A 24,046-nucleotide genomic window follows, 5' to 3' on the forward strand; every position below is an offset into this window, starting at 1 on the left:
GAAAAGAAAGAAAGGCTATCTGCCAAAAATCTTTACTGTCAAGGAATGTGTCACCATAAACTACCTTCAGAGCAGCAGCGAGGCCACATGGACACCCTGGCTATTTCCCGCCCTGGAGCAGCACTGTCTCTGGGCCCTTCAGCAGGAAATGAACGTCAGTGTACTCTTGTTTCGACCCTTCAGCTGAATGTGCTAAACCCAGAAATTACAGGAATCATTGGTGTGCTTATACCAGGGTGCACAGGGATTTTAGTCTAAAAAATGACTCTAAATTGCACTCCAATGAGGAACCTTCGTGCAGAAAGGGCAGAACTGCAGAGCGTCACCCGACCATCCCTTCCGCCGCCTGGCAGGAGCCAGGACTGTACTCCGGGCACCCTTGTGGACAGCTTTTTTTTTTTTTTTTTTTAATCTTTGCAGAAAGTCCATCTACAACCTTGAGATGTTGTTGCTGTTGTTTTTTAAGTAGGCTCCACGCCCAGCATGGAGCCCAGGGTGGGGCTTGAACTCACCACCCTGAGATCAAGACCTGAGCTGAGATCAAGACACTTAACCAACTGAACTACCTGGGCATCCCCAACCTTGAGATATTTTTAACTTGAAGATACCGAAAATCATTTTAAATGTCTCAATGACTTCAAACTCGGTCTTCCTACTACTAAGGCTATTTCTTCTAAAATGGAACTTGCTTGAGTGCTGGTTGTCCCTGCTCTGCACAATGACATCAAAACCTGGATAAAAGAGAATTACAACTAGAAAGTAAGTAACAAAAAAAGGGGACCACAAACACTAATGAGACTGGCTTACCTGCTTCAAGGACTCACACCCTGTCTCTCTTGCCCACCAGTCTCCTAGGAGGATGGTTACAAAAGAAAAGCAGCAACTCTACTTCAGACCTAAATTCAGGATTCAGCTTCAGATATGTGGAAACCAGACATTTCTAAAGATTGTTGCCACCACATAAAACTAAAACAAGTTCATTACTTCCCAGGATGTTCCTGAAACTTCCAGCAATTGCAGTCACTGGGGTTCTTGGACCACAAGATCCTAATTATTCTCTTTCGCCATCTTCCCCCTAGCTTTTGACCTTTTCCCCATACAAGTACGAAACAGTATTTGAAAGGCAGAGGGAAAAGCTGAGACATTTACTTCTCAGGAACCAGGTCTAATGAAAAAAGAAAATTAAAAATTTGTAGAGCAATGAATCCATTTTCCTTTGAAAATTATGTCCTGTGACTATCTTCCCAAAACCACCAAAGTTGGCTTCCCTGCACTGTACCCCCATGCTCTCCATTCAGAACACGTCCTCACCACCCTGTATTGTCACCGTGACTTCGTCCTCCACTAGACTGAGCTCCACCACAGTCCCTGTCACAGTCCCTTTCCATATGTTTACTGAATTTGATGTTCTCTTCTCCCCAGCAATGGACAATTAGTATCCAATTGGATTTACTCTAAATCCCGCCACAGATAAAAAGTATAGCAATCACTTACCGGGTTATAGATGATATTCTGCAGGTTTGTCAAGGACAACATCACTCTTTTCCACCTTAATGTTGGTTGAGGTCTCTCCTTTGTGTAGGACCTAAGACTTTAAGCAAGTTTCATTTAAAGGCTTCCCAGATTGAAACTGATGCTCTTGCCCTATGTAAAATTAAAAGAAAGAAAAATTAGCATGCACTATTTTTCTTTTTAACCATTTTTAATTTAAATTACAAATTATTTTACTTATATCTACCAGATAATAGGATATTACAATCAAAGCTGTGACCCCAATTCTTTCATTGTATACGTGCACACTAAATAATTTTGTTCGTGAGTGCACATGAAACCTTCTCCAAAACAGACCACATACTGGGTCACAATTCAGGGCTCAACTGATGCCAAAAGACTGAGATTATTCCCTGCATATTCTCAGATCACAATGATTTGAAACTGGAACTGAACCACAAGGAAAAGTTTGGAAGGAACTCAAACACCTGGAAACTAAAGACCACCTTGCTTAAGAATGCTTGGATCAACCAGGAAAACAAAGGACTTAAACAATTCATGGAAACCAATGAGAATGAAGACCATTCGGTCCAAAACCTATGGGACACAGTAAAGGAGGTCCTGAGGGGGAAATACATAGCCATCCAAGCCTCCCTTCAAAAAATTGAAAAATCCAGAATATACCACCTATCTCTACACCTTAAAGAACTGGAGAATCAACAACAAATTAAGCCGACTCCACACACAAGAATGGAAATACTCAAGATTAGAGCAGAGATCAATGAGATAGAAACTAGAGAAATAGAACGCATCAATGAAACTAGAAAGAATCAATAAGATCGATAAACCATTGGCCACACTAATCCAAAAGAAAAGAGAGAAGACTCAAATTAATAAAATTATGAATGAAAAGGGAGAGATCACAACTAACACCAAGGAAACAGAAACATCATCAGAAATTATTATCAACAGTTATATGCCAATAAGTTAAGCAACTAGATGAAATGGATGCACTCCTGGAAAACTATAAACTTCCAAAATTGAACCAGGAAGAAATTGACAATCTGAATAGACCGACATCTAGTAACAAGATTGAAGCAGTGATCAAAAACCTCCCAAAAAACAAGAGCCCAGGACCTGACGGATTCCCTGGGGAATTCTACCAAACTTTCAAAGAAGAAATAACACCTATTCTCCTGAAGCTGTTTCAAAAAATGGAAGCAGAAGGAAAACTTCCAGACTTTGTATGAAGCCAGCATTACCCTGATCCCCAAACCAGGCAAAGACCCCACCAAAAAGGAGAATTTCAGGCCAAAATCCCTGATGAATATCCCTGATGACACTAAGATTCTCAACAAGATCCTAGCAAATAGCAAATAGGACCCAACAGCACATTAAAAAGATCATCCACCACGACCAGGTGAGATTCATCCCTGGGTTGCAAGGACGGTTCAACATTCGCAAATCAGTTAATGTGGTAGAACAAATCAGTAAGAGAAGAGAGAAGAACCACATGGTCCTCTCAATTGATGCAGAAAAAGCATTTGACAAATCTAGCATCCATTCCTGATTAAAACACTTCAAAGTATAGGGATAGAGGGAACATTCCTCAACTTCATAAAAGCTATCTATGAAAACCCACAGCAAATATCATCCTCAATGGGAAAAAGCTCACAGACTTCCCGCTGAGATCAGGAACAGGACAAGGATGTCCAATCTCACCACTCTTGTTCAAGACAGTATTAGAAGTACTAGCAACAGCAATCAGACAACAAAGAAATAAAAGGTATCTAAATTGGCAATGAAGACGTCAAACTCTCTCTTAGTAGATGACATGATACATTATATGGAAAACCCAAAAGACTCCACCCCCAAACTACTAGAACTCATACAGCAATTCACTAAGGTGGCAGGATACAAAGTCAATGTACAGAAATCAGTTGCTTTCTTACACACTAACAACGAAAACACAGAAAGGGAAGTTAGAGAATCGATTCCATTTACTATAGCACCAAGAGCCCTAAGATACCTGGGAATAAACCTAACCAAAGAGGTAAAGGATCTGTACTTGAGGAACTACAGAACACTCATGAAAGAAATCGAAGACACAAAAAGATGGAAGACCATTCCATGCTCTTGGATCGGAAGAATAAACATTGTTGAAATGTCTATACTGCCTAGAGGATTCTATACTTTTAATGCCATTCCGACCAAAATTTCACCAGCATTTTTCAAAGAGCTGGAGCAAATAATCCTAAGATTTGTATGGAATCAGAAGAGACCCAGAATTGCTAAGGAAATGTTGAAAAAGAAAAACAAAACTGGCAGCATCACGTTGCCTGATTTCAAGCTTTACTACAAAGCTGTGATCACCAAGACAGCATGGTACTGGCATAAAAACAGACACTTGGACCAGTGGAACAGAGTAGAGAGCCCATATATGGACTCTCAACTCTATGGTCAAATAATCTTTGACAAAGCAGGAAAAAATATACAGTGGAAAAAAGACAGTCTCTTCAATAAATGGTACTAGGAAAATTGGACAGCTATATGTAGAATGAAACTTGACCATTTTCTTACACCGTACACAAAGATAAACTTGAAATGGATAAAAGACTTCAACGTGAGACAGGAATCCATCAGAATCCTAGAGGAGAACATAGGCAGTAACCTCTTCGATATCAGCCACAGCAACTTCTTTCAAGATATGTCTCCGAAGGCCAAGGAAACAAAAGCAAAAATGAACTTTTGGGACTTCATCAAGATCAAAAGCTTCTGCACAGCAAAGGAAGCAGTCAACAAAACAAAGAGGCAACCCATGGAATGGGAGAAGATATTTGCAAATGACAGTACAGACAAAAGGCTGATATCCGGGTGCCTGGGTGGCTTAGTAGGGTAAGCCTCTGCCTTCGGCTCAGGTCATGATATCAGGGTCCTGGGATCGAGTCCTGCATCAGGCTCTCTGCTCAGCAGGGAACCTGCTTCCTCCTCTCTCTCTCTCTCTCTGCATGACTCTCTGCCTATTTGTGATCTCTCTGTGTCAAATAAATAAATAAAATCTTAAAAAAAAAAAAAGGCTGATATCCAGGATCTAGAAAGAACTTCTCAAACTCAACACACACAAAACAGGTAATCATGGGCAGAAGACATGAACAGACATTTCTCCAATGCAGACATACAGATGGTTATCAGACACATGAAAAAATGTTCATCATCACTAGCCATCAGGGAGATTCACATTAAAACCACATTGAGATAACACCTTACACCAGTTAGAACGGCCAAAATTAGCAAGATAGGAAACAACGTGTGTTGGAGAGGATGTGGAGAAAGGGGAACCCTCTTACACTGTTGGTGGGAATGCAAGTTGGTGCAGCCAATTTGGAGAACAGTGTGGAGATTCCTTAAGAAATTAAAAATAGAGCTTCCCTATGACCCCGCAACTGCACTACTGGGTATTTACCCCAAAGATACAGATATAGTGAAAAGAAGGACCATCTGTACCCCAATGTTTATAGCAGCAATGGCCACGGTCACCAAACTGTGGAAAGAACCAAGATGCCCTTCAATGGATGAATGGATAAGGAAGATGTGGTCCATATATATTATGGAGTATTATGCCTCCATCAGAAAGGACAAATATCCAACTTTTGTAGCAACATGGACAGGACTGGAAGAGATCATGCTGAGTGAAATAAGTCAAGCAGAGAGAGTCAATTATCATATGGTTTCACTTATTTGTGGAGCATAAAAAAATAACACGGAGGACACAGGGAGATGGAGAAAGGAGTTGAGGGAAATTGGAGGGGGAGATGAACCATGAGAGACTATGGACTCTGAAAAACAATCTGAGATCTTTGAAGGGGTGGGGATGGGAGGTTGGGTGAGCCTGGTGGTGGGTATTGTGGAGGGCACGTATTGCATGGAACACTGGGTGTGGTGTATAAACAATGAATTCTAGAACACTGAAAAGTAATTAAAAAATAAATAAATAATTTTGGATCATCAGTGCAGGAAATAGTGATTTAAAATATACATTAGTAGAGAAGATGGTTCAAAATGGCCACATAGGTAGATCCGGAGCTCACCTCTTCCCAAGGACACAACAAACCTACAACTACATATGGCAAACCTCCTTCTAAAGGGGGACTTGGAAACTGGATGAACAGCACTTCCACAAGACACAGCCTGAGACAGGTAGACGAGGCAGAAATCTTGTCTCACTAATGGAAAAACCACACCCAGGCATGGCATTGCACAATCCAGACAGATCTCAAAGGTATGGAAATTTTCTCAGAGGAGTGAGAAATTCAAACTCACATCAGGCTTTATATCCTGCACAGATGAGACGGCCCCTCAAACAACTGGCTTTCAAAACCGACAGGGAATCACCCATACAAACTATAGGAATCTAGGGAGGGAAAACCCATTCTTAAAGGGCCTGTGCAGACTCATTTGACCCAGAAACCAGCACAAAAATACCAGATAAGAAGCACAGAGACTACAGGTAAAGGAGACCCCCTAGTAACTTTGGGCCACCTGTTGGAGAGGCAGGGGACACTGGATCTCTCCCCGGGACTGAGATACCAGTGGCAAGCCATTTTTGCTGTCTCCTTCTGTCATGCTGATCCGTCCTCTAGACTGCTAGTGTCAGGGTGTGCACGCTGCTGAGAGCCCCACATAACCCTGTGCTTCTGTGTGGCCTCACAGCCAAGGGGGCGATAACCCCGCCCACCAGAGGAACCTGGCAGCCAGCTGGCTGGGAGGACAACTTGCAGTCCAAGCACTGCCACAACAGAAGGTCACGTGCAGCCCACACAGGGGAAAGCCCTGGAGCAACGACGGTCTATGGAGGCCTAGGGGATTGTGTTTCTGTGCCCCACAGGACATCTTCATACAGTCACTCCTTCAAGACCGGGAGACATAGCGAACTACCTAATACACAGAACCAGAGACAGGCAAAATGAGGAGACAAGAATATATGTTCCAAACAAAAGAACAACAACAACAAAGAATAAACAAAAAATAAATAAATAAAAATGTAAAAAAACCCAACAAGACAAAACTTCAGAAAAAGAACAAAACAGAAATAAGCAATCTACCCAATAAACAGTTCAAAGTAATGGTCAAAAAGACACTGACCTAGGGAGAAGAAATAAGTGCACATATTGAGAACTTCAACAAACAGAAAATATAAGAAAGTACCAAACACAGTTGAAGAATACAGTAACAGAAATGAAAAATACAATAGAGGGAATAAACAGCAGATTAGATACAGAAAAACGGATCAGAGGTCTGGAAGACAGGGTAGTGGAAATCATCCATAAGGAACAGCAAAAAAAAAGAAAATAATAATAAGTTTAAGTACAAGATAGCTTAAGGGACCTCTATGACAACATCAAGTATACTAACATTCACATTATAGGGATCCCCCCAAAAAAAAGAGAGAGAGAGAGAAGGCAAACAACTTTTTAAAGAAATAATGGCCAAAAAGTTCCCAAACCTGAGGAAGGGAACAGACATTCAGGTCCAAGAAGCACATGGAGTTCCCCCCAAAATTCCCCCCAAAACCCAGATAAATCCATGCGAAGTCATGTTACAATTAAAAGGTTAAAAATAAAGTGTGAATCTTAAAAGCACCAAGAGGAAAAAAAAGGGCAGAACCCCCCACTCCTTGGATTATCAGCTGATTTTTTTCAACAAAAACTTCTCAGGCCAGGAGCGGGAAACACAATATATTCAAAGTGCTAAAAGGAAAAACTAACAAACAAGAATACTCTACCCAGCAAGGTTATCATTCAGAACTGAAGGGGAGGTAAAGAGTTTCCCAGAAAAGCAAAAGCTAAGGAACTTACTGCATCAACACTAACTGGCTCTACAAGAAATATTAAAGGGACTTCTTTAAGGAGAAAACACCATAAGGAGAAGTAAGAAATACATTTTAAAAATCTCTCTGGTGGGACGCCTGGGTGGCTCAGTTGGTTAAGCAGCTGCCTTCGGCTCAGGTCATGATCCCAGCATCCTGGGATCGAGTCCCACATCGGGCTCCTTGCTCAGCAGGGAGCCTGCTTCTCCCTCTGCCTCTGCCTGCCATTCTGTCTGCCTGTGCTCGCTCTCTCCCCCTCTCTCTCTGATAAATAAATAAAATCTTTAAAAAAAAAAAAATCTCTCTGGTAAAGGCAAACATATGGTACAGATAGCAGATCAATAACAGAGAAAGTCAGTATGAAGGTTAAAAGAAAAAGTAGTAAAATCAATTCTATCTACAATAATTACTCAAGGGACATACAAAATAAAAGGATGTAAGACATGACATCACAAAGACATGGAACGAGAGTAAAAACGCAGTGCTTTTACAACATGCGCCAACTTACGCAACCACCAACTTAAAACAGACTGCTGTATACGAGGTTGGTATATATGAACCTCATGGTAACGACAAACTAAAAGCCTATAATAGACAAACACACAGAGAAAGGAATCCAAACATCACATGGAAGAAAGTCATAAAATCACAAGAGAAAAAAGGAAACTACAAAATCAACCAGGAAACAATCAATAAAATGGCAATAAATACATACTTTTCATTAATTACTTTTAATGCAAATGGATTAAATGCTCATTAAAAGACTTAGGATGGGGCCACCTGGGTGGCTCAGTGGATTAAAGCCTCTGCCTTCGGCTCAGGTCATGATCTCAGGGTCCTGGGATGGAGCCCCGCATCGGGCTCTCTGCTCAGCAGGGAGCCTGCTTCCTCCTCTCTCTCTGCCTGCCTCTCTGTCTACTTGTGATCTCTCTCTGTCAAATAAATAAAAATAAAATCTTTAAAAAAAAAAAAAAAAGACTTAGGATGGCTGAGTACATTTCACAAAACTAAACTAAACGAAACGGGGAAAAAAAAAAACCCAAACAATAAGGTGGACTGTAAGGGCCTATTTAGCCAGAGCTGCTCCACCTTGGTTGAACAGCCATTTTGTTGTTTATGCAGTAAAACCTAAACTGACCCTGCCCAGTTGAAGGTGAAGAGTTAACGAGGTATGGTATGGTGTTCATTTAAATGCAATACTAGGGGCACCTGGGTGGCTCAGTGGGTTAAGCCTCTGCCTTCGGCTCAGGTCATGATCTCAGGGTCCTGGAATCGAGTCCCGCATCGGGTTCTCTGCTCACCAGGAAGCCTGCTTCCCCCTCTCTCTCTGCCTGCCTCTCTGTCTACTTGTGATCTCTGTCAAATAAGTAAATAAAATCTTTAAAAAAAAATAAAAAAAGAAAGAGCCCAACAAATAGCCTAGAGAGATACAGAACAGAAACAGCAATTTGAAAAATGCTTGGGGCCCATGGGAGGGAGATTTATTTACTAATCGCAGGTCCTAGAGGGGCAGGGGTCACTGGGGTACTCTGCCAGGAACAAAGAAACTGACAAGCACCATATCCCTCCCCTGCCCTCCCCCCAGCATAAATACAGAGCAATCTGTGGGAACCAGCGCTGTGCTGACTTTCACTACCTAACTTGCTTCCATCCCTTCCCACACCCTGGGCTTCAGGCATATGCCCCTTTCAGCCAGGCGTGCTTCAGTTCACTTCTGGACCTCTCCTGTAGAAAACCAGCAGTGTGCAAACCTTGCTAACACTGCTGCCCACCACACACACACACACACCCGCCCCCCATGCTGCAGATCTACAGCCTCCAATACCCTTCTAGATGGGGCCCATTCAAAGCCGGGCCACAAGCCAGGCAGTGTGCAAGCAGCCCTGGCAGGGGCTGGCCTGACTCCCAGTGACTACTGCCCCGGGGTGAGGGGAATATGACCACACACACCAGTCTGACTGCTGACCCAGCAGAGGAGTGGAGGCAGACATCTGCTCTGACTGCAGGTCCCACCCACCAACTAAAGCTTCACCGGGAACAACACAGAGCACCCAGAAGTTCAGAGCTACCACAGCTCTGGCAAATGCCTGTTCTCACTCAACTCAAGCCCTGGCAGCCCAAGACGGGTCCACTCACACTGCAAGGACCAAACACTGCCCACAACAAAGAGAGCCACTAAGGATGAATGGACTGAAGTCACAAGGGGCTCAGCCACCACAGCAGGGTGCCTGTAACACACACAGGACACACCCCTGAGGCACCAGGTTCCAGAACAGGGACACCACACTAGAGGACACTACAGGAAATCCTCATAAAGCCACAACTTTCAAGACCAGGAGACATAGGTGACTCTCCTAACACACAGAAACAGACACAGAGAGTTAGACAAAATGAGGAGACAGAGAAATAGTTCCCAAATGAAAGAACAAGACCAAACCACAGCAAGAGACCTAAGCAAAATGGAGATAAGTTATATGCCTGACAGAGAATCTAAAGTAATAATCATATCACTGGATTTGAGAAAAAAGTAGAGGATGTCAGTGAGACCCTGAACAGAGATAAAGAAGATCCAAGCAAAGACGAAGGACAAAACAAATGAGATTAAAAATACACTAATGGAATAGACAGCAGGGACCAAAGCAGAAGAATGAATCAGTGACCTGGAAGACAGAGTAATGGAAAGTAATCAGGCTGAGCAGTTAAGAGAAAAAAAAAAACGCAAAATGAGAACAGACTCAGGGAACTCAGTGACTCCATCAAGCATAACATTTGCAGTATAGAAATCTTAGAAGGAGAAGAGAGAAATGGGGGGCAGAAAATTTATTTGAAGTAATAGCTGAAATCTTCCCAAGTCTGGGCAAGGAAACAGATATCCAGATCTATGGGACACAGACACCCCCCAAAAAATCAACCCAAAGTGGCCCACATCACGACACAAAGTAATTAAAATGGCACAAAAGTAGTGATAATGAGAGCATTTAAAAGTAGCAAGAGATGGGGCGCCTGGGTGGATCAGGAGGTCTGCCTTCGGCTCAGGTCATGATCTCACGGTCCTGGGATCAAGCCCCGAATCAGGCTCTCTGCTCAGCGGGGAGCCTGGTTCCTCCCCTCTCTCTCAGCCTCTCTGCCTACTTGTGATCTCTGTCAAATAAATAAATAAAATCTTAAAAAAAAAAAAAAAAAGTAGCAAGAGAAAGAGAACTCCATAAGCCTATCAGCTAATTCTTCAGCAGAAACCAGGCAGGCCAGAATAGAGAAGACTGATATATTTAAAGCACTTAAAGGAAAAAAAATCTGCAGCCAATAATACTCTATCAAGCAAGGCTGTCATTCAGAATAAAAGGAGAGATAAGAGTGCATGACCACTAAACCAACAGTACCAGAAATGTTAAAGAGGACTATTTGAGTGGAAAGGAAAAACTATGAGTAAGAGTAACAAGTAGGAAGCACAAAAGCAGTAAAAATAAGTATATCTGTAAAAATCACTCAGGCCATGTATAAAATAAAACAATGTAAAGTACGATACCATCTACCTAAAATGTGGGGAAAGAGAAGTGAAGAACAGGTTTAAAATGAAGCAATCATCAACTTAATGCAGACTGCTATATATGTAAAATGTCATTTACAAACCCAATTATTAAGCACAAATCAAAAACCAGTAACAGATATGCAAAAATAAAAGAGAAAGAAATCCAAGTAAATCACTGAAGAAAGCAGACTTACCATTAGAGAGGGGAGCAAGGGAAGAATGGAATACAGAAGAACTATAAAAACAACCACAAAGTTAGTAACAAAAGAGCAATAAATACATACCTATCAATAATTATTTGGAATGTAAATGGAATAAATGCTCTAATTAAAAGACAAACGGTGGGGGAGGGGGGTGCCTGGGTGGCTCAGTCCGTTGAGCATCTGACTCCTGGTTTCAGTTCAGGTCAAGATCTCAGGGTCCTGGAACTGAGCCCAGCATCAGGCTTCACTCAGCATAGAGTGCTCATCCATCCCCCTGCCTCTCTGCTCCTCCCTGTGCTGGCACATGCCCACGCTTTCTTTCTCTAATAAATAAATTAATAAAATCTTTAAATATTTTTTTTAAATCTAAGATCTTTAAAGAATAATAAAATAAATTTTTTAAAAAGGACACAGAGTGACAAAGTGAATTTATTAAAAAAAAAAAAAAAAAGACCAGGGGTACCTGGGTGACTCAGTTCAGTTAAGCATATGGATCTGGTCATGACCTTGGGGTTCCGGGATCAAGCCCCACATCAGACTCCCTCTCCCTCTGCTTGTGCTCTCTATCTGAAATAAATAAATTCTTTAAACACACACACACACACACACACACAAAACCCGTCTATATGCTGCCTACAAAAGACTCATCGCAGAACTATAGACACGTGGCAGGCTTAAAATGGGGGAATAGAGAAACATCTGTCATGCAAATGAATGTCAAAAGAAAGCCAGAGTAGGGGTGCCTGGGTGGCTCAGTCAGTTAAATCCTCTGCCTTAGGCTCAGTTCATGATCTCGGGGTCCTGGGATCAAGTCCCGCATCAGGCTCTCTGCTCAGTGGGGAGCCTGCTTCCTCCTCTCTCTCTGCCTGCCTCTCTACCTACTTATGATCTCCGTCTGTCAAGTAAATAAATAAAATCTTAGAAAAAAAAGCCAGAGTAAAAATATTTACACTGGGCAAAACAGACTTTAGAACAAAAACTATAACAAGAGACAAAGAAGGATACTATATAATCATAGAGGGAACACTCCAACAAGAAGACAGAACAATCATAAATATTTATGCACCCAACATGGGGGCACCCAGATCCATGAAACGGTTAGTAACAAACATAAAGGAACTGACTGATAGTAATACAATAATAGCAGGGGACTTTAACACCCCACTTATATCAATGGACAGATCATCCAAACAGAAAAACAAGGGAACAGTGGCTTTGAATGACACACTGGACCAGACGGATTTAACAGATACAATCAGAACACTCCAACCTGAACCAGCAGAATACACATTCTTTTCAAAAGTACACAGAACATTCTCCACAACAGATCATGTAACAAGTATGAATTTAAAAAGATCAAAACCACACAATGCTATGAAACTAGAAATCAACCATAAGAAAAAATGTAGAAAGAGTCAAATATATGGAGGTTAAATAACATGTTACTAGGGTGCCTGGGTGGCTCAGTGGGTTAAGCCTCTGCCTTTGGCTCAGGTCATAATCCCAGGGTCCTGGGATCAAGCCCCCCATTGGGCTCTCTGCTGAGCAGGGAGCCTGCGTCTCACCTCCTAAACCCTCTCTCTCTGTCTGCTGCTCTGCCTACTTGTGATCTCTCTCTCTCTCTCTCTCTGTCAAATAAATAAATAAATAAAAACCTTTAAAAAAAATAACGTTACTAAACAATGAAAACGGTCAACCAAAAAAAATCAAACATGAAATGAAAAAATACATGGAGACAAATGAAAATGAAAACACAACAGTCCAAAATCTTTGGGATCTGGGAAAAGCAGTTCTAAGAGGGGATGTTCATAGCAATATTGGCCTACCTCAAGAAGAAAAATAAAAAACCAAACAATCTAACCTTACACCTCAAGGAACTAGGGGGGAAAAAAAAAGACCGAAACCAGCAGAAGGAAGGAAGCAATAAATATTGGAGCAGAAATAAACAATATAGAAACTAAAAAAATAGAACAGGTCAGAGAAACCAAAAGCTGTTTCTTTGAAAAGATGAACAAAATATATAAACCTTGGAGCGCCTGAGTGGCTCAGTGGGTTAAAACCTCTGCCTTTGGCTCAGGTCATGATCTTGGGGTCCTGGGATCCAGCCCCACATCAGGCTCTCTGCTCAGCGGGGAGGCTGCTTCCCTTCCTCTCTCTATGCCTGCCTCTCTGCTTATTTGTGATCTCTGTGTGTCAGATAAATAAAAATCTTAAAAAAAAAATTGATAAGCCTTTATCCAGACCATCCAATCAATACAAATAACTAAATAAATACTAAAAAAAAAGAAAATCAGAAATGAAAGACAAGATAAAACTGACACCACAGAAATACAAGATTAGTAAGAGAATATTATAAAAAATCATATGCCAACAAATTGGACAACCTAAAAGAAATGGATTAATCCTAGAAACATATAACCTATCAAAATTGAAGCAGGAAGAAACATAATATTTGAATAGACCAATTACTAGCGATGAAATTGAATCAGAAAACAAAAAACACCCAACAAACAAAACTCCAGGACCAGATGGTTTTACAAGCAATTTCTACCAAACATTTAAAGAAGAGTTAATACCTATTCTCAAACTGTTCCAAAAAACAGAAAAGGAAGGGAAACACTTCTAAATTCATTTTATGATGTTTGCATTATCCTGATTCCAACACCAGATAAAGATACCACAGAAAAGGAGGACGGACCAATATCTCAGATGAACACAGATGTAAAAATCCTCAACAGAATATTAGCAAATTGAATCCAAAAATACATTAAAAATATCATTCAAGTGGGACTTGAATGAGTGGGACTATCAAATGGGACTTATTCTTGGATTCAAGGGATTCTTGGATTCCCAAATCAATAAATGTGATACACCACATCAATAAGAGAAAGGATAAGAGGGGCGCCTGGGTGGCTCAGTGGGTTAAGCCTCTTCCTTTCGCTCAGGTCATGATCCCAGGGTCCTGGGGCCAAGCCCCGCATCAGGCTCTCTGCTTAGCAGGGAGCCTGCTTCCTCCTCTCTCTCTGCCTGCTTCTCTGCCTACTTGTGATCTCTGTCAAATAAATAAAATCTTTAAAAAAATTTTTAAAAAGAGAAAGGATAAGAACCATATAATCATCTCAATAGATGCAGAAAAAGTATCTGACAAAGAACAACCACAATTCATGATAAAAATGCTCAACAAAATAGGGTTAGAGGGAACATATCTCAACATAACGAAGGTCATATATGAAAAACCCACAGCTAATATCATCCTAAATGGGAGAACTGAGAACTTTTCCCCTAAGGTCAGGAATAAGATAAGAAGTCCACTCCCACCACTTTTATTGAACATAGTACTAGAAGTACTAGCCACAATAATCAGACAAGAAAAAAGAATAACCAGGATCCAAATTACTTAGGAAGTAGTAAAACTGTCACTATTTGCAGATGACATGCTTCTCTGTACAGAAAACCCTAAGGACCCCACCAAAAACCTACTAGAAATGATAAAGCAATTCAGTAAAGTTGCAAGATACAAAATCAATACATAGAAATCCACTGCATTTCAATATACTGATAATGAAGGAGCAAAAAGAAAAATCAAGAAAACTCCCATTTACAACGGCACCCAAAATAGTAAAATACCTAAGAATAAACTTAACCAAGGTGGTGAAAGACCTGTACTTTAAAAATGATAAAACACTGATGAAAAAAAAAAAAAAAAAACGAAGTTGACAAAAACAAATGGAAAAACATTCCGTGTTCACAGACTACAAGAACAAATATTGTTAAACTGTCCATACCACCCAAAGCAATCTACACACTTAATGCAATCCCTATCAATATACCAACAACATTTTTCACAGAACTGTAACAAATAATCCTAAAATTTGTAAGAAGCCATAAAGTACCCCAAATAGCCAAAGCAATCTTGAAAAAGAAAAATGAAGCTAGAGGTATCACGATTCCAGATTTCAAGTTATAGTACAAAGCTTTTAGTAATTAAAACAGTATGGAACAAAAATAGATGCAAAGATCAATGGAAAAGAATAGAATGCAAATAAATAAACCTACAATGTTATGGCCAATTAATCTTTGACAAATAAGGGAATATGCAATGGGGGAAAAGAATAGGCAATAAGACATCTGTTCCTGATTTAAACAATTCAAAGTATAGGAATAGAGGGAACACTCCTCAACTTGATAAAATCTATGAAAAACCCACTGCAAATATCATCCTTAATGGGGAAAAGCTGACAGCCTTCCCTCTGAGCTCAGGAACACAACAAGGATGCCCACTCTCGCCACTCTTGTTCAACATGGTACCAGAAGTCCTAGCAACAGCAATCAAACAACAAAGAGAAATAAAAGGTATTCAAATTGGCAATGAAGACATCAAACTCTCTCTCTTCACAGGTGACATGATACTTTATATGGAAAACTAAAAGACTCCACCCCCAAACTACTAGAACTCATACAGCAATTCACTAAGGTGGCAGGATCCAAAATCAATGTACAGAAATCAGTTGTTTTCTTATACACTAACAATGAAAATACAGAAAGGGAAATTAGAGAATCGATTCCACTTACTATAGCACCATAAACCATAAGATACCTGGGAATAAATCTAACCAAAGAGGTAAAGGATCTGTACTCGAGGAACTACAGAACATTCATGAAAGAAACTGAAGACACAAAAAGATGGAAAAACATTCCATGCTCATGGATCAGAAAAATAAACATTGTTAAAATGTCTATACTGCCTAGAGCTATCTATACTTTCAATACCATTCCGATCAAAATTCCACCGGCATTTTTCAAAGAGCTGGAACAAACAATCCTAAAATTTGTATGGAACCAGAAGACTCCACATTGCTAAGGAAATGCTGAAAAAAAAAAAAAAAAACAAAAAACAACCTGGGGGCATCACGTGGCCTGATTTTAAGCTTTACTACAAAGCTGTGGTCACCAAGACAGCATGGTACTGGAATATAAACAGACACTTGGACCAGTAGAACAGAGTAGAGAGCCCAGATATGGACCTTTGACTTTATGGTCAAATAATCTTTGACAAAGCAGGAAAAAAATATACATTGGAAAAAAGATAGTCTCTTCAATAAATAGTGCTGGGAAAATTGGACAATTATGTGTAGAAGAATGAAATGCAACCATTCTCTTACAGCATACACAAAGATAAACTCGAAATGGATAAAAGACCTCAAGGTGAGGCAGGAATCTATCAGAATCCTAGAGGAGAACAAAGTCAGTAACCTCTTTGACATCGGCCACAGCAACTCCTTTCAAGGTATGTCTCCAAAGGCAAAGGAAACAAAGTGAAAATGAACTTTTGGGACCTCATCAAGAGCAAAAGCTTCTTTCTGCATGGCAAAAGAAACAGTCAACAAAACAAGGGGTAACCCATGGAATGGGAGAAGATATTTGCAAATGATAGTACAGACAAAGGGCTGATATCCAAAATCAATAAAGAACTCCTCAAACTCAACACACACAAAACAGACAATCACATAAAAAAATGCACAGAACATGAACAGAAACTTTTCCAATGAAGACATACAAAGGGCTAACAGACACATGAAAAAAGGTTCATCATCATTAGCCATAAGGGAGATTCCCATCAAAACCATACTGAGATACCACCTTACAGCAGTTAGAATGGTCAAAATCAACGAGACAGTAAACAACATGTGTTGAAGACGATATGGAGAAAGGAGAAAAGTTAATACCTATTTTAATACTGTTACACTGTTGGTAGGAATGCAAGTTGATGCAGCCACTTTGGAAAGCAGTGTGGAGATTCCTTAAGAAATTAAAAATAGAGCTTCCCTATGATCCTGCAATTGTACTACTGGGTATTTACCCCAAAGATACAGATGGAGTGAAAAGAAGGGCCATCTCTACCCCAATGTTCATAGCAGCAATGGCCATGGTCGCCAAACTGTGGAAAGAACCAAGATGCCCTTCAACGGACAAATGGATAAGGCAGATGTGGTCCATATATAGAATGGAATATTATGCCTCCATCAGAAAGGACAAATACCCAACTTTTGTGTCAACATGGATGGGACTGGAGGAGATTATGCTGAGTGAAATAAGTCAAGCAGAGAGAGTCAATTATCATATGGTTTCACTTACTTGTGGAGCATAAGGAATAATATGGAGGACATTGGGAGATGGAGAGGAAAAGTGAGTTGGGGGAAATCGGAGGGGGAGATGAACCATGAGAGACTGTGGACTCTGAGAAACAAACTGAGGGTTTTGGAGGGGAGGGGGATGGGGGTGAGCCTGGTGGTGGGTATTAAGGAGGGTGTGTATTGTATGTAGCACTGGGTGTGATGCATAAACAATGAATTCTGGAACAATGAAAAGAAATTAAAAAAAAAAAAGAATATGCAATAAGAAAAAGACATTCTCTTCAATAAATGGTGTCTGGAAAACCGGACATGCAAAAGAACTTTCTGACACCATACACACAAATAAACTCTAAATGGATTAAGTCCCTAAATGTGAGACCTGAGACTATAAAAATCCTTAAAGAGCACACAGGCAGTAATTTCTCTGACATAGGCCATAACAATGTCTTTCTAAATATGCTTCCTGAGGCAAGGGAAACAAAAGCAAAGATAAACTGTTGAGACTACATCAAAATAAAAAGCTCTGCACAGCAAAGGAACCAACCAACAAAACTAAAAGATAACCTAATGAATGGGAGAAGATATCTGCAAATGACATCTGATAAAGGGTTAGCATCCAAAACATAATACAGAACTTACACAATTCAACACCAAAACCCCACAAATAATCCTATTTAAAAATAGGCAGAAGACATGAACAGACATTTTTCCAAAGACAACATCCAGAAGGCCAACATCCACATGAAGAGATGCTCAACATCACTCACATCAAGGAAATACGAATCAAAACCACAATGAGATACAGCTAAATAAAAAACACAAGAAACAACAAGTACTGGCAAGGATGTGGAGAAAAAGGAACCCTCGTGGTGGAAATGCAAACTGGTACAGCCACTGTGGGAGACAGTACAGAAGTTTCTCAAAAAATAAAAAATAGAACTATTCTATGATCCAGTATTTGCACTACTGGATGTTTATCCAAAGAATACAAAAGCAATCTGAAAGGATATATGCACCCCTATGTTCACTGCAGCATTATTTACAATAGCCAAATTTTGGAAGCAACCCAAGTATCCATCAACAGATGAACAGATAAAGAAGATGTGGAGTGTGTATATATATATACATACACACAATGGAATATTATTCAGCCATAAAAAAGAATAAAATCCTGCCATCTGCAACAACATAATGGATCTAGAGAGTATAATGCTAAGTGAAATGAGTCAAAGAAAAATACCATATGATTTCACTCATATGTGGAATTTAAGAAACAAACAAAGGAAAAACTAAGAAACAAACCAAAAAACAGACTCTTAACTACAGAGAACAAACAGACGGGTACCAGAGGGGAAGGGCTGGAATATGGGTGAAAGAAGTGAAGGGAATTAGAGTACACTTATCTTCATGAGCACTGAGTACTACAGAGAATTGTACTGTAGACCTGGAATTAATATACCACTGTACATTAACCATACTGGAATTAAAATAAATTTTTTAAATAAATAAACACGCAAGACCTATCCATATACTGCCTACAGGAGACTCACTGCAGATCTAAAGACACACACCAATTCAAAGTGAAAGGATGGAAAAATATATTCCACACAAACAGGAAAGAAAAGAAACATGGCATAGCAATACTTATTTTAGACAAAATAGATTTTAAAACAAAGACTGTAACAAGAGACAAGGGCATTACATAATGTTAAATCAACCCAACAAGAAGATGTAACATTGTAAATACTTATTCACCCAACATAGGTGCTCCTAAATATATAAAGCAAATACTAACAAACACAAATAAATAAATTAACAGCAATACAGTTGGCTGGAGAGACCACCCAACCAGAAAATTAATAAGAAAACACTGGCCTTAGAAGATACATTAGACCAGGTGGACTAAATAGATATATACAAAACATCCAATCCCAACACAGCAGATAGTAATTCTTTTCAAGTACACATGGAAATTCTCTAGGAAAGACCACACATTAAGACCACAAAATAAGTCTCAATGAATTTAAAAAGGCTAAAATCGTATCAAGCAACTTTTCCAAACACAATGGAATGAAACGAGAAATCACTTACAGTAAGGAGAGAAAAACAAAACAAAACAAAACAAAAAAAACCTCCACAAACATGTTAAGACAAAGAACATGCTACTAAATAACCAATGGCTCCATGAAAAAAATCAGAGAAAATTAAAAAATACCTTTAGACAAATGAAAACACAACATTCTAAAACATACGGACACAACATTCTAAAACATACGGGAGGTAGCAAAAGCAGTTCTAAGAGGAAAGTCCATAGCCTACCTCAAGAAAAAGAAAAACAAAAAAAATAAACAATCCAACCTTACACCTCAGGAGAATAGAAAAAAAAAAGTACAAAATTAGTAAAAGGAAGGAAATAATAAATATCAGAGCAGAAATAAATGGAGACAAAAAATGGTAAAGTTCAATGAAATGGGTTCTTTGAAAGAAACAACATTGATAAACCTTTAACCAGATTAATCAAGCAAAAGACAGGGTCTAATAAGTAGAATCAGAAATTAAAGAAATTACAACTGATACCATAGAAATACATGGGTCATAAGAGACTACTACAAATGATTATATGCCAACAAACTGGACAACCTAGAAGAAATAGATAAATTCTTAGAAACATACCATCTTTCAAGATTCAATCAGCAAGGATGCCTAGGTGGCTCAGTGGGTTAAGTCTCTGCCTTCGACTCAGGTCATGATCTCAGGGTCCTGGTATCAAGCCCCACATCGGGCTCTCTGCTCAGCAGGGAGCCTGCTTCCCTCCCTCTCTCTCTCTGCCTGCCTCTCTGCCTACTTGTGATCTCCTGTCTGTCAAATAAATAAATCTAAATCTTAAAAAAAAAATTCAATCAGCAAGAAACTAAAAATCTGAAGAAATCAATCACTTGTGAATGAAATTGAATCAGTAATCAAAAAACTAATAAATTGAGAGGCAATGTGGGGGCTTTGGGAGGTAGGAAAAGAATAAATGAAACGAGGGATCAGGACAAAGACAAACCATATGAGACTCCTAATCTCACAAAACAAACTGAGGGTTGGAGGGGTGGGAGGTTGGGCTATGGACACTGGGGAGAGTATGTGCTATGGTGAGAACTGTGAAGTGTAAACCTGGCGATTCACAGACCTGTACCCCTGGGGCTAATAATACATTATACGTTAATTTAAAAAAAAAAAAACTCCTAATAAAAGTCCAGGACTTAGAAACCTTCACAGGTGAATTCTACAAAACATTTCAAGAACTGTTAATGCTTATTCTTCTCAAACGCCTCCAAAAAACTGTAAATGAAAGAATGTTTCTACTCCAAACTCATTCTACAAGGCCAACATTACCCTGATACCAAACCATACAAAGACACTACCAAAAAATTACAGGCCAATATCCCTGATGACCATAGCTGTAAAAATCCTCAACAAAGTATTAATAAACTGAATTCAGCAATACACGAAAAAGATCATACATGTGCTCAGGTGGGATTTATTCTGGGGATGCAAGGTTCTTTAAATATCCGCAAATCATTTTGTTATGCCCCCAATAATGGGTCCGTGATTAAAGGAGCGAGACTGATATAAAGCGAAGGTCAAGCAAAGCTCTATTACGCGCCAAGTATCAAGAATCTAACCGAACGTTCGGGGACGCACATCTTACAAGACAGGGAGGGCAACCCTTCTCTGTTTCACAGACTAGCTTTTAAGGGCAAAGGCCATGCAGTCGGGCCTGGCCATGCACAGGTGGCCAATGAGATTGTAACACACACAGGAAACACCACAGTGATGCTAGGTGACCAACTGAGTTACAATTTACCCTAGTAGACTTTTGACCCAGTCTATCACCTTGGTTGGGATTGACGCCCCAAAGGCTCCCAAAGGGTGGGGCCCATACTCCTTGTAACTAGGGAGACAGTATGCATTCCCCCCACCACCATTGATCGAATGTCTCCACCTGGCCTGACCCACCCTTGTATTTGAGTTTTGTTACCTGGAGCTGGTTTCTGGGACTTGTTTTTAAGTAGGTCCACTGGGGGAAGGGGAGCAGGGACAGTTTAAGGGTTAAACAACAAAGTTATTGTTTAACCTCAATGGAAGCTTCTAGCTAAAATAAAAATATAAAATAGGTCCTTAAAATTTAACATGCTGTACCACATTAACAAAACAGAATGAAAATCATATGAACATCTCGACAGATGCAGAAAAAGCATTTGCTTAAATTCAATATCCACTTTTTTTTAAGAGTTTATTTATTTATTTGACAGAGATCACAAGTAGGCAGAGAGGCAGGCAGAGAGAGAAGGGGAAGCAGGCTCCCTGCTGAGCAGAGAGCCCAATGTGGGCTTGATCCCAGGACCCTGAGATCATGACCTGAGCCCAAGGCAGAGGCTTAACCCACTCAGCCACCCAGGCGCCCCTCAATATCCACTTTTTTTTTTTTAAGATATTTTTTATTTATTTGACAGAGGGAGAGAGAGAGAGGTCACAAGTAGGCAGAGAGGCAGGCAGAGAGACAGGAAGAAGCAGACTCCCTGCTGAGCAGAGAGCCCGATGCGGGGCTTGATCCCAGGACCCTGGGATCATGACCTGAGCCGAAGGCAGAGGCTTTAACCCATGAGCCACTCAGGTGCCCCCTCAATATCCACTTTTGATAAAAACTCTCAACAAAGTGAGTACAGAGGAAACATACTTCAACATAATAGAGGTCACGTATATGACAAACCCACAGCTAACAACCTACTCAATGGTGAAAAGCTGAAAGCTTCTCCTCTCAAATCAGGAACAAATCTGCCCACTTGCACCATTTGTATTCAACACAGTACTAGTCCTGGTCCTAGTCACAGCCATTAAGCAAGAAAAAGAAATAAAAGGCATCCAAATTTGACAGGAAGAAGTAAAACTGTTGCTATTTGCAGATGACATACTATAAAAAAAAAAAAACCTTAAAAAACTCTAAAGTCTCCACCAAAAAACTATTAGAATAAATGAATTCAGTAAAGTTGCAGGATATAAAAACCAGTATACAGAAATGAGTGCTTTTCTATATGCTAAGAGTGAACTCTCAGAAACAGATATTAACCATTTACCATTACATCAAGAAGAATAAAGTACCTAGAGATCAATTTAATCAAGGCGGTGAAAGACCTAGAATCTCAAAGCTCTAAGACACTGATGAAAGAAACTGAAGAGGACACAAATAAATAGAAAGATAGATGATGTTCACCTACTGGAAGAATTAATAATGTCAAAATGTCAAAAATACCCTAAGCAATCAAAAGATCTGAGGCAGGGCACCTGGGTGGCTCAGCAGGTTAAAGCCTCTGCCTTCGGCTCAGGTCATGATCCCAGGGTCCTGGGATCAAGCCCCACATCGGGCTCTCTGCTCAGCAGGGAGACTGCTTTCTCCTCTCTCTGCCTGCATCTTCCCTCTGCCTACCCATGATCTCTCTGTCAAATAAATAAATAAATAAAATCTTAACAAAAAAAAAAAAGATCTGATGCAATCCCCATCAAAATACCAATGGCATTTTTCACAGAACTAGAAAATATAATCCTAAAATCTGTACAGAACCACAAACAAACAGAAACAAAAAACAAATATCCAAAACAATCCTGACAAGAAGAATAAAGCTGGAGGTATCATTCTCCGAGATTCTGAAGTACACTACAAGGTAGAGTAATAAAAAACAAAGAGATAAACACAACAGAGAGCACAGAAATAAGCCCATGGTTACACGGTCAATTAATTTACGACAAAGGAGGCAACAATGGGGAAAAGACAGTCTCTTTAATAACTGATGTTGAAAACGTGGGCAGCTACATGCAAAAGAGAAACTGGGCCACTTTCTTGTAACAAATACAAAGATAAACTTAAAACAGGTTAAAAAGTTATAAAATATAGGACCTGAAACCATAAAACTCATACAACACAGGCAGTAAGCTCTTTGACATCAGTGTCAACAGCATGTTTTTGGCTCTGTCTCCTCAGGCAAGGACAAAATAGTAACAAATGGGCCAAGAACAAAATAAAAAGCTTTTGCACAGTGAAGGAAACCATCAACAAAACAATAGGGAAACCTACTGAATGGGAGAAGATATTTGCAAATTATACCCCAATCGGGGTTAACAACGAAAATACATAAAATACATACATAAAACATCCAAAATACATAAAATAATACAACTCAGTATCAAGCAAAGAGTATGACTAAAAAATGAGCAGAACACCTGAATAGGCCCTTTTCCAAAGAAGACATACAGATAAGTACCAGGTACAAGAAAAGATGCTCAGCATCACTAACCACCGGGGAAATGCAAACCAAACCCACAATGAGAGATCACCTCACACCTGTCAGAATGGCTAAAATCAAAAAGACAAGAAATTACAAGTGCTGACAAGGATGTGGAGAAAAGGGAACCCTGGTGCACTGATGAGGGGAATGTAAACTGGTACAGCCACTGTGGGAAACAGTATGGAAGTTCCTCAAAAAATTAAAAATAGAACTGTCATATGGTCCAGCAATTCCACTTCTTGATATTTACCCAAGAAAATGAACAATACTAATTAGGAAAGGCATACATAATCTTCTGTTCATAGCAGCATTTACAATAGTTAAGATATGGAAGCAATCTAATGTCCATCATAGTTGAACTGGTAAAGATGTGGTTTATATGTATAATGGAATATGATTCAGACATAAGAAATAATGAAATTTTGACATTTGTAACAAACACGGATGGATCTAGAGGGTGTTAGGCTAAGTGAAGTATGTAACAAAACAGAAAA

At 39.8% G+C, this 24,046-nt stretch overlaps 1 protein-coding gene across 7 annotated transcripts in view; it reads right to left on the reverse strand.

Moving 5' to 3' along the window:
- The window catches only part of LGALS8 (galectin 8), a 47,670-nt gene that overhangs the window by 17,911 nt on the left and 5,713 nt on the right, over positions 1–24,046 (reverse strand). For 6 of the 7 annotated variants that reach the window (XM_032313621.1, XM_032313620.1, XM_032313617.1 and 3 more), the window contains exon 2: positions 1,495–1,644. In XM_032313621.1, the coding sequence (XP_032169512.1) occupies positions 1,495–1,536 (42 nt within the window). In that variant the 5' untranslated portion in view covers positions 1,537–1,644. Of the gene's footprint in view, positions 1–1,494; positions 1,645–11,080; positions 11,103–24,046 lie in introns of those variants that run through there. The other variant, XM_032313618.1, reaches the window with a different exon arrangement.

The sequence above is a fragment of the Mustela erminea genome, chromosome 14, assembly GCF_009829155.1.
Source record: "Mustela erminea isolate mMusErm1 chromosome 14, mMusErm1.Pri, whole genome shotgun sequence".
Lineage (NCBI taxonomy): Eukaryota > Metazoa > Chordata > Mammalia > Carnivora > Mustelidae > Mustela > Mustela erminea.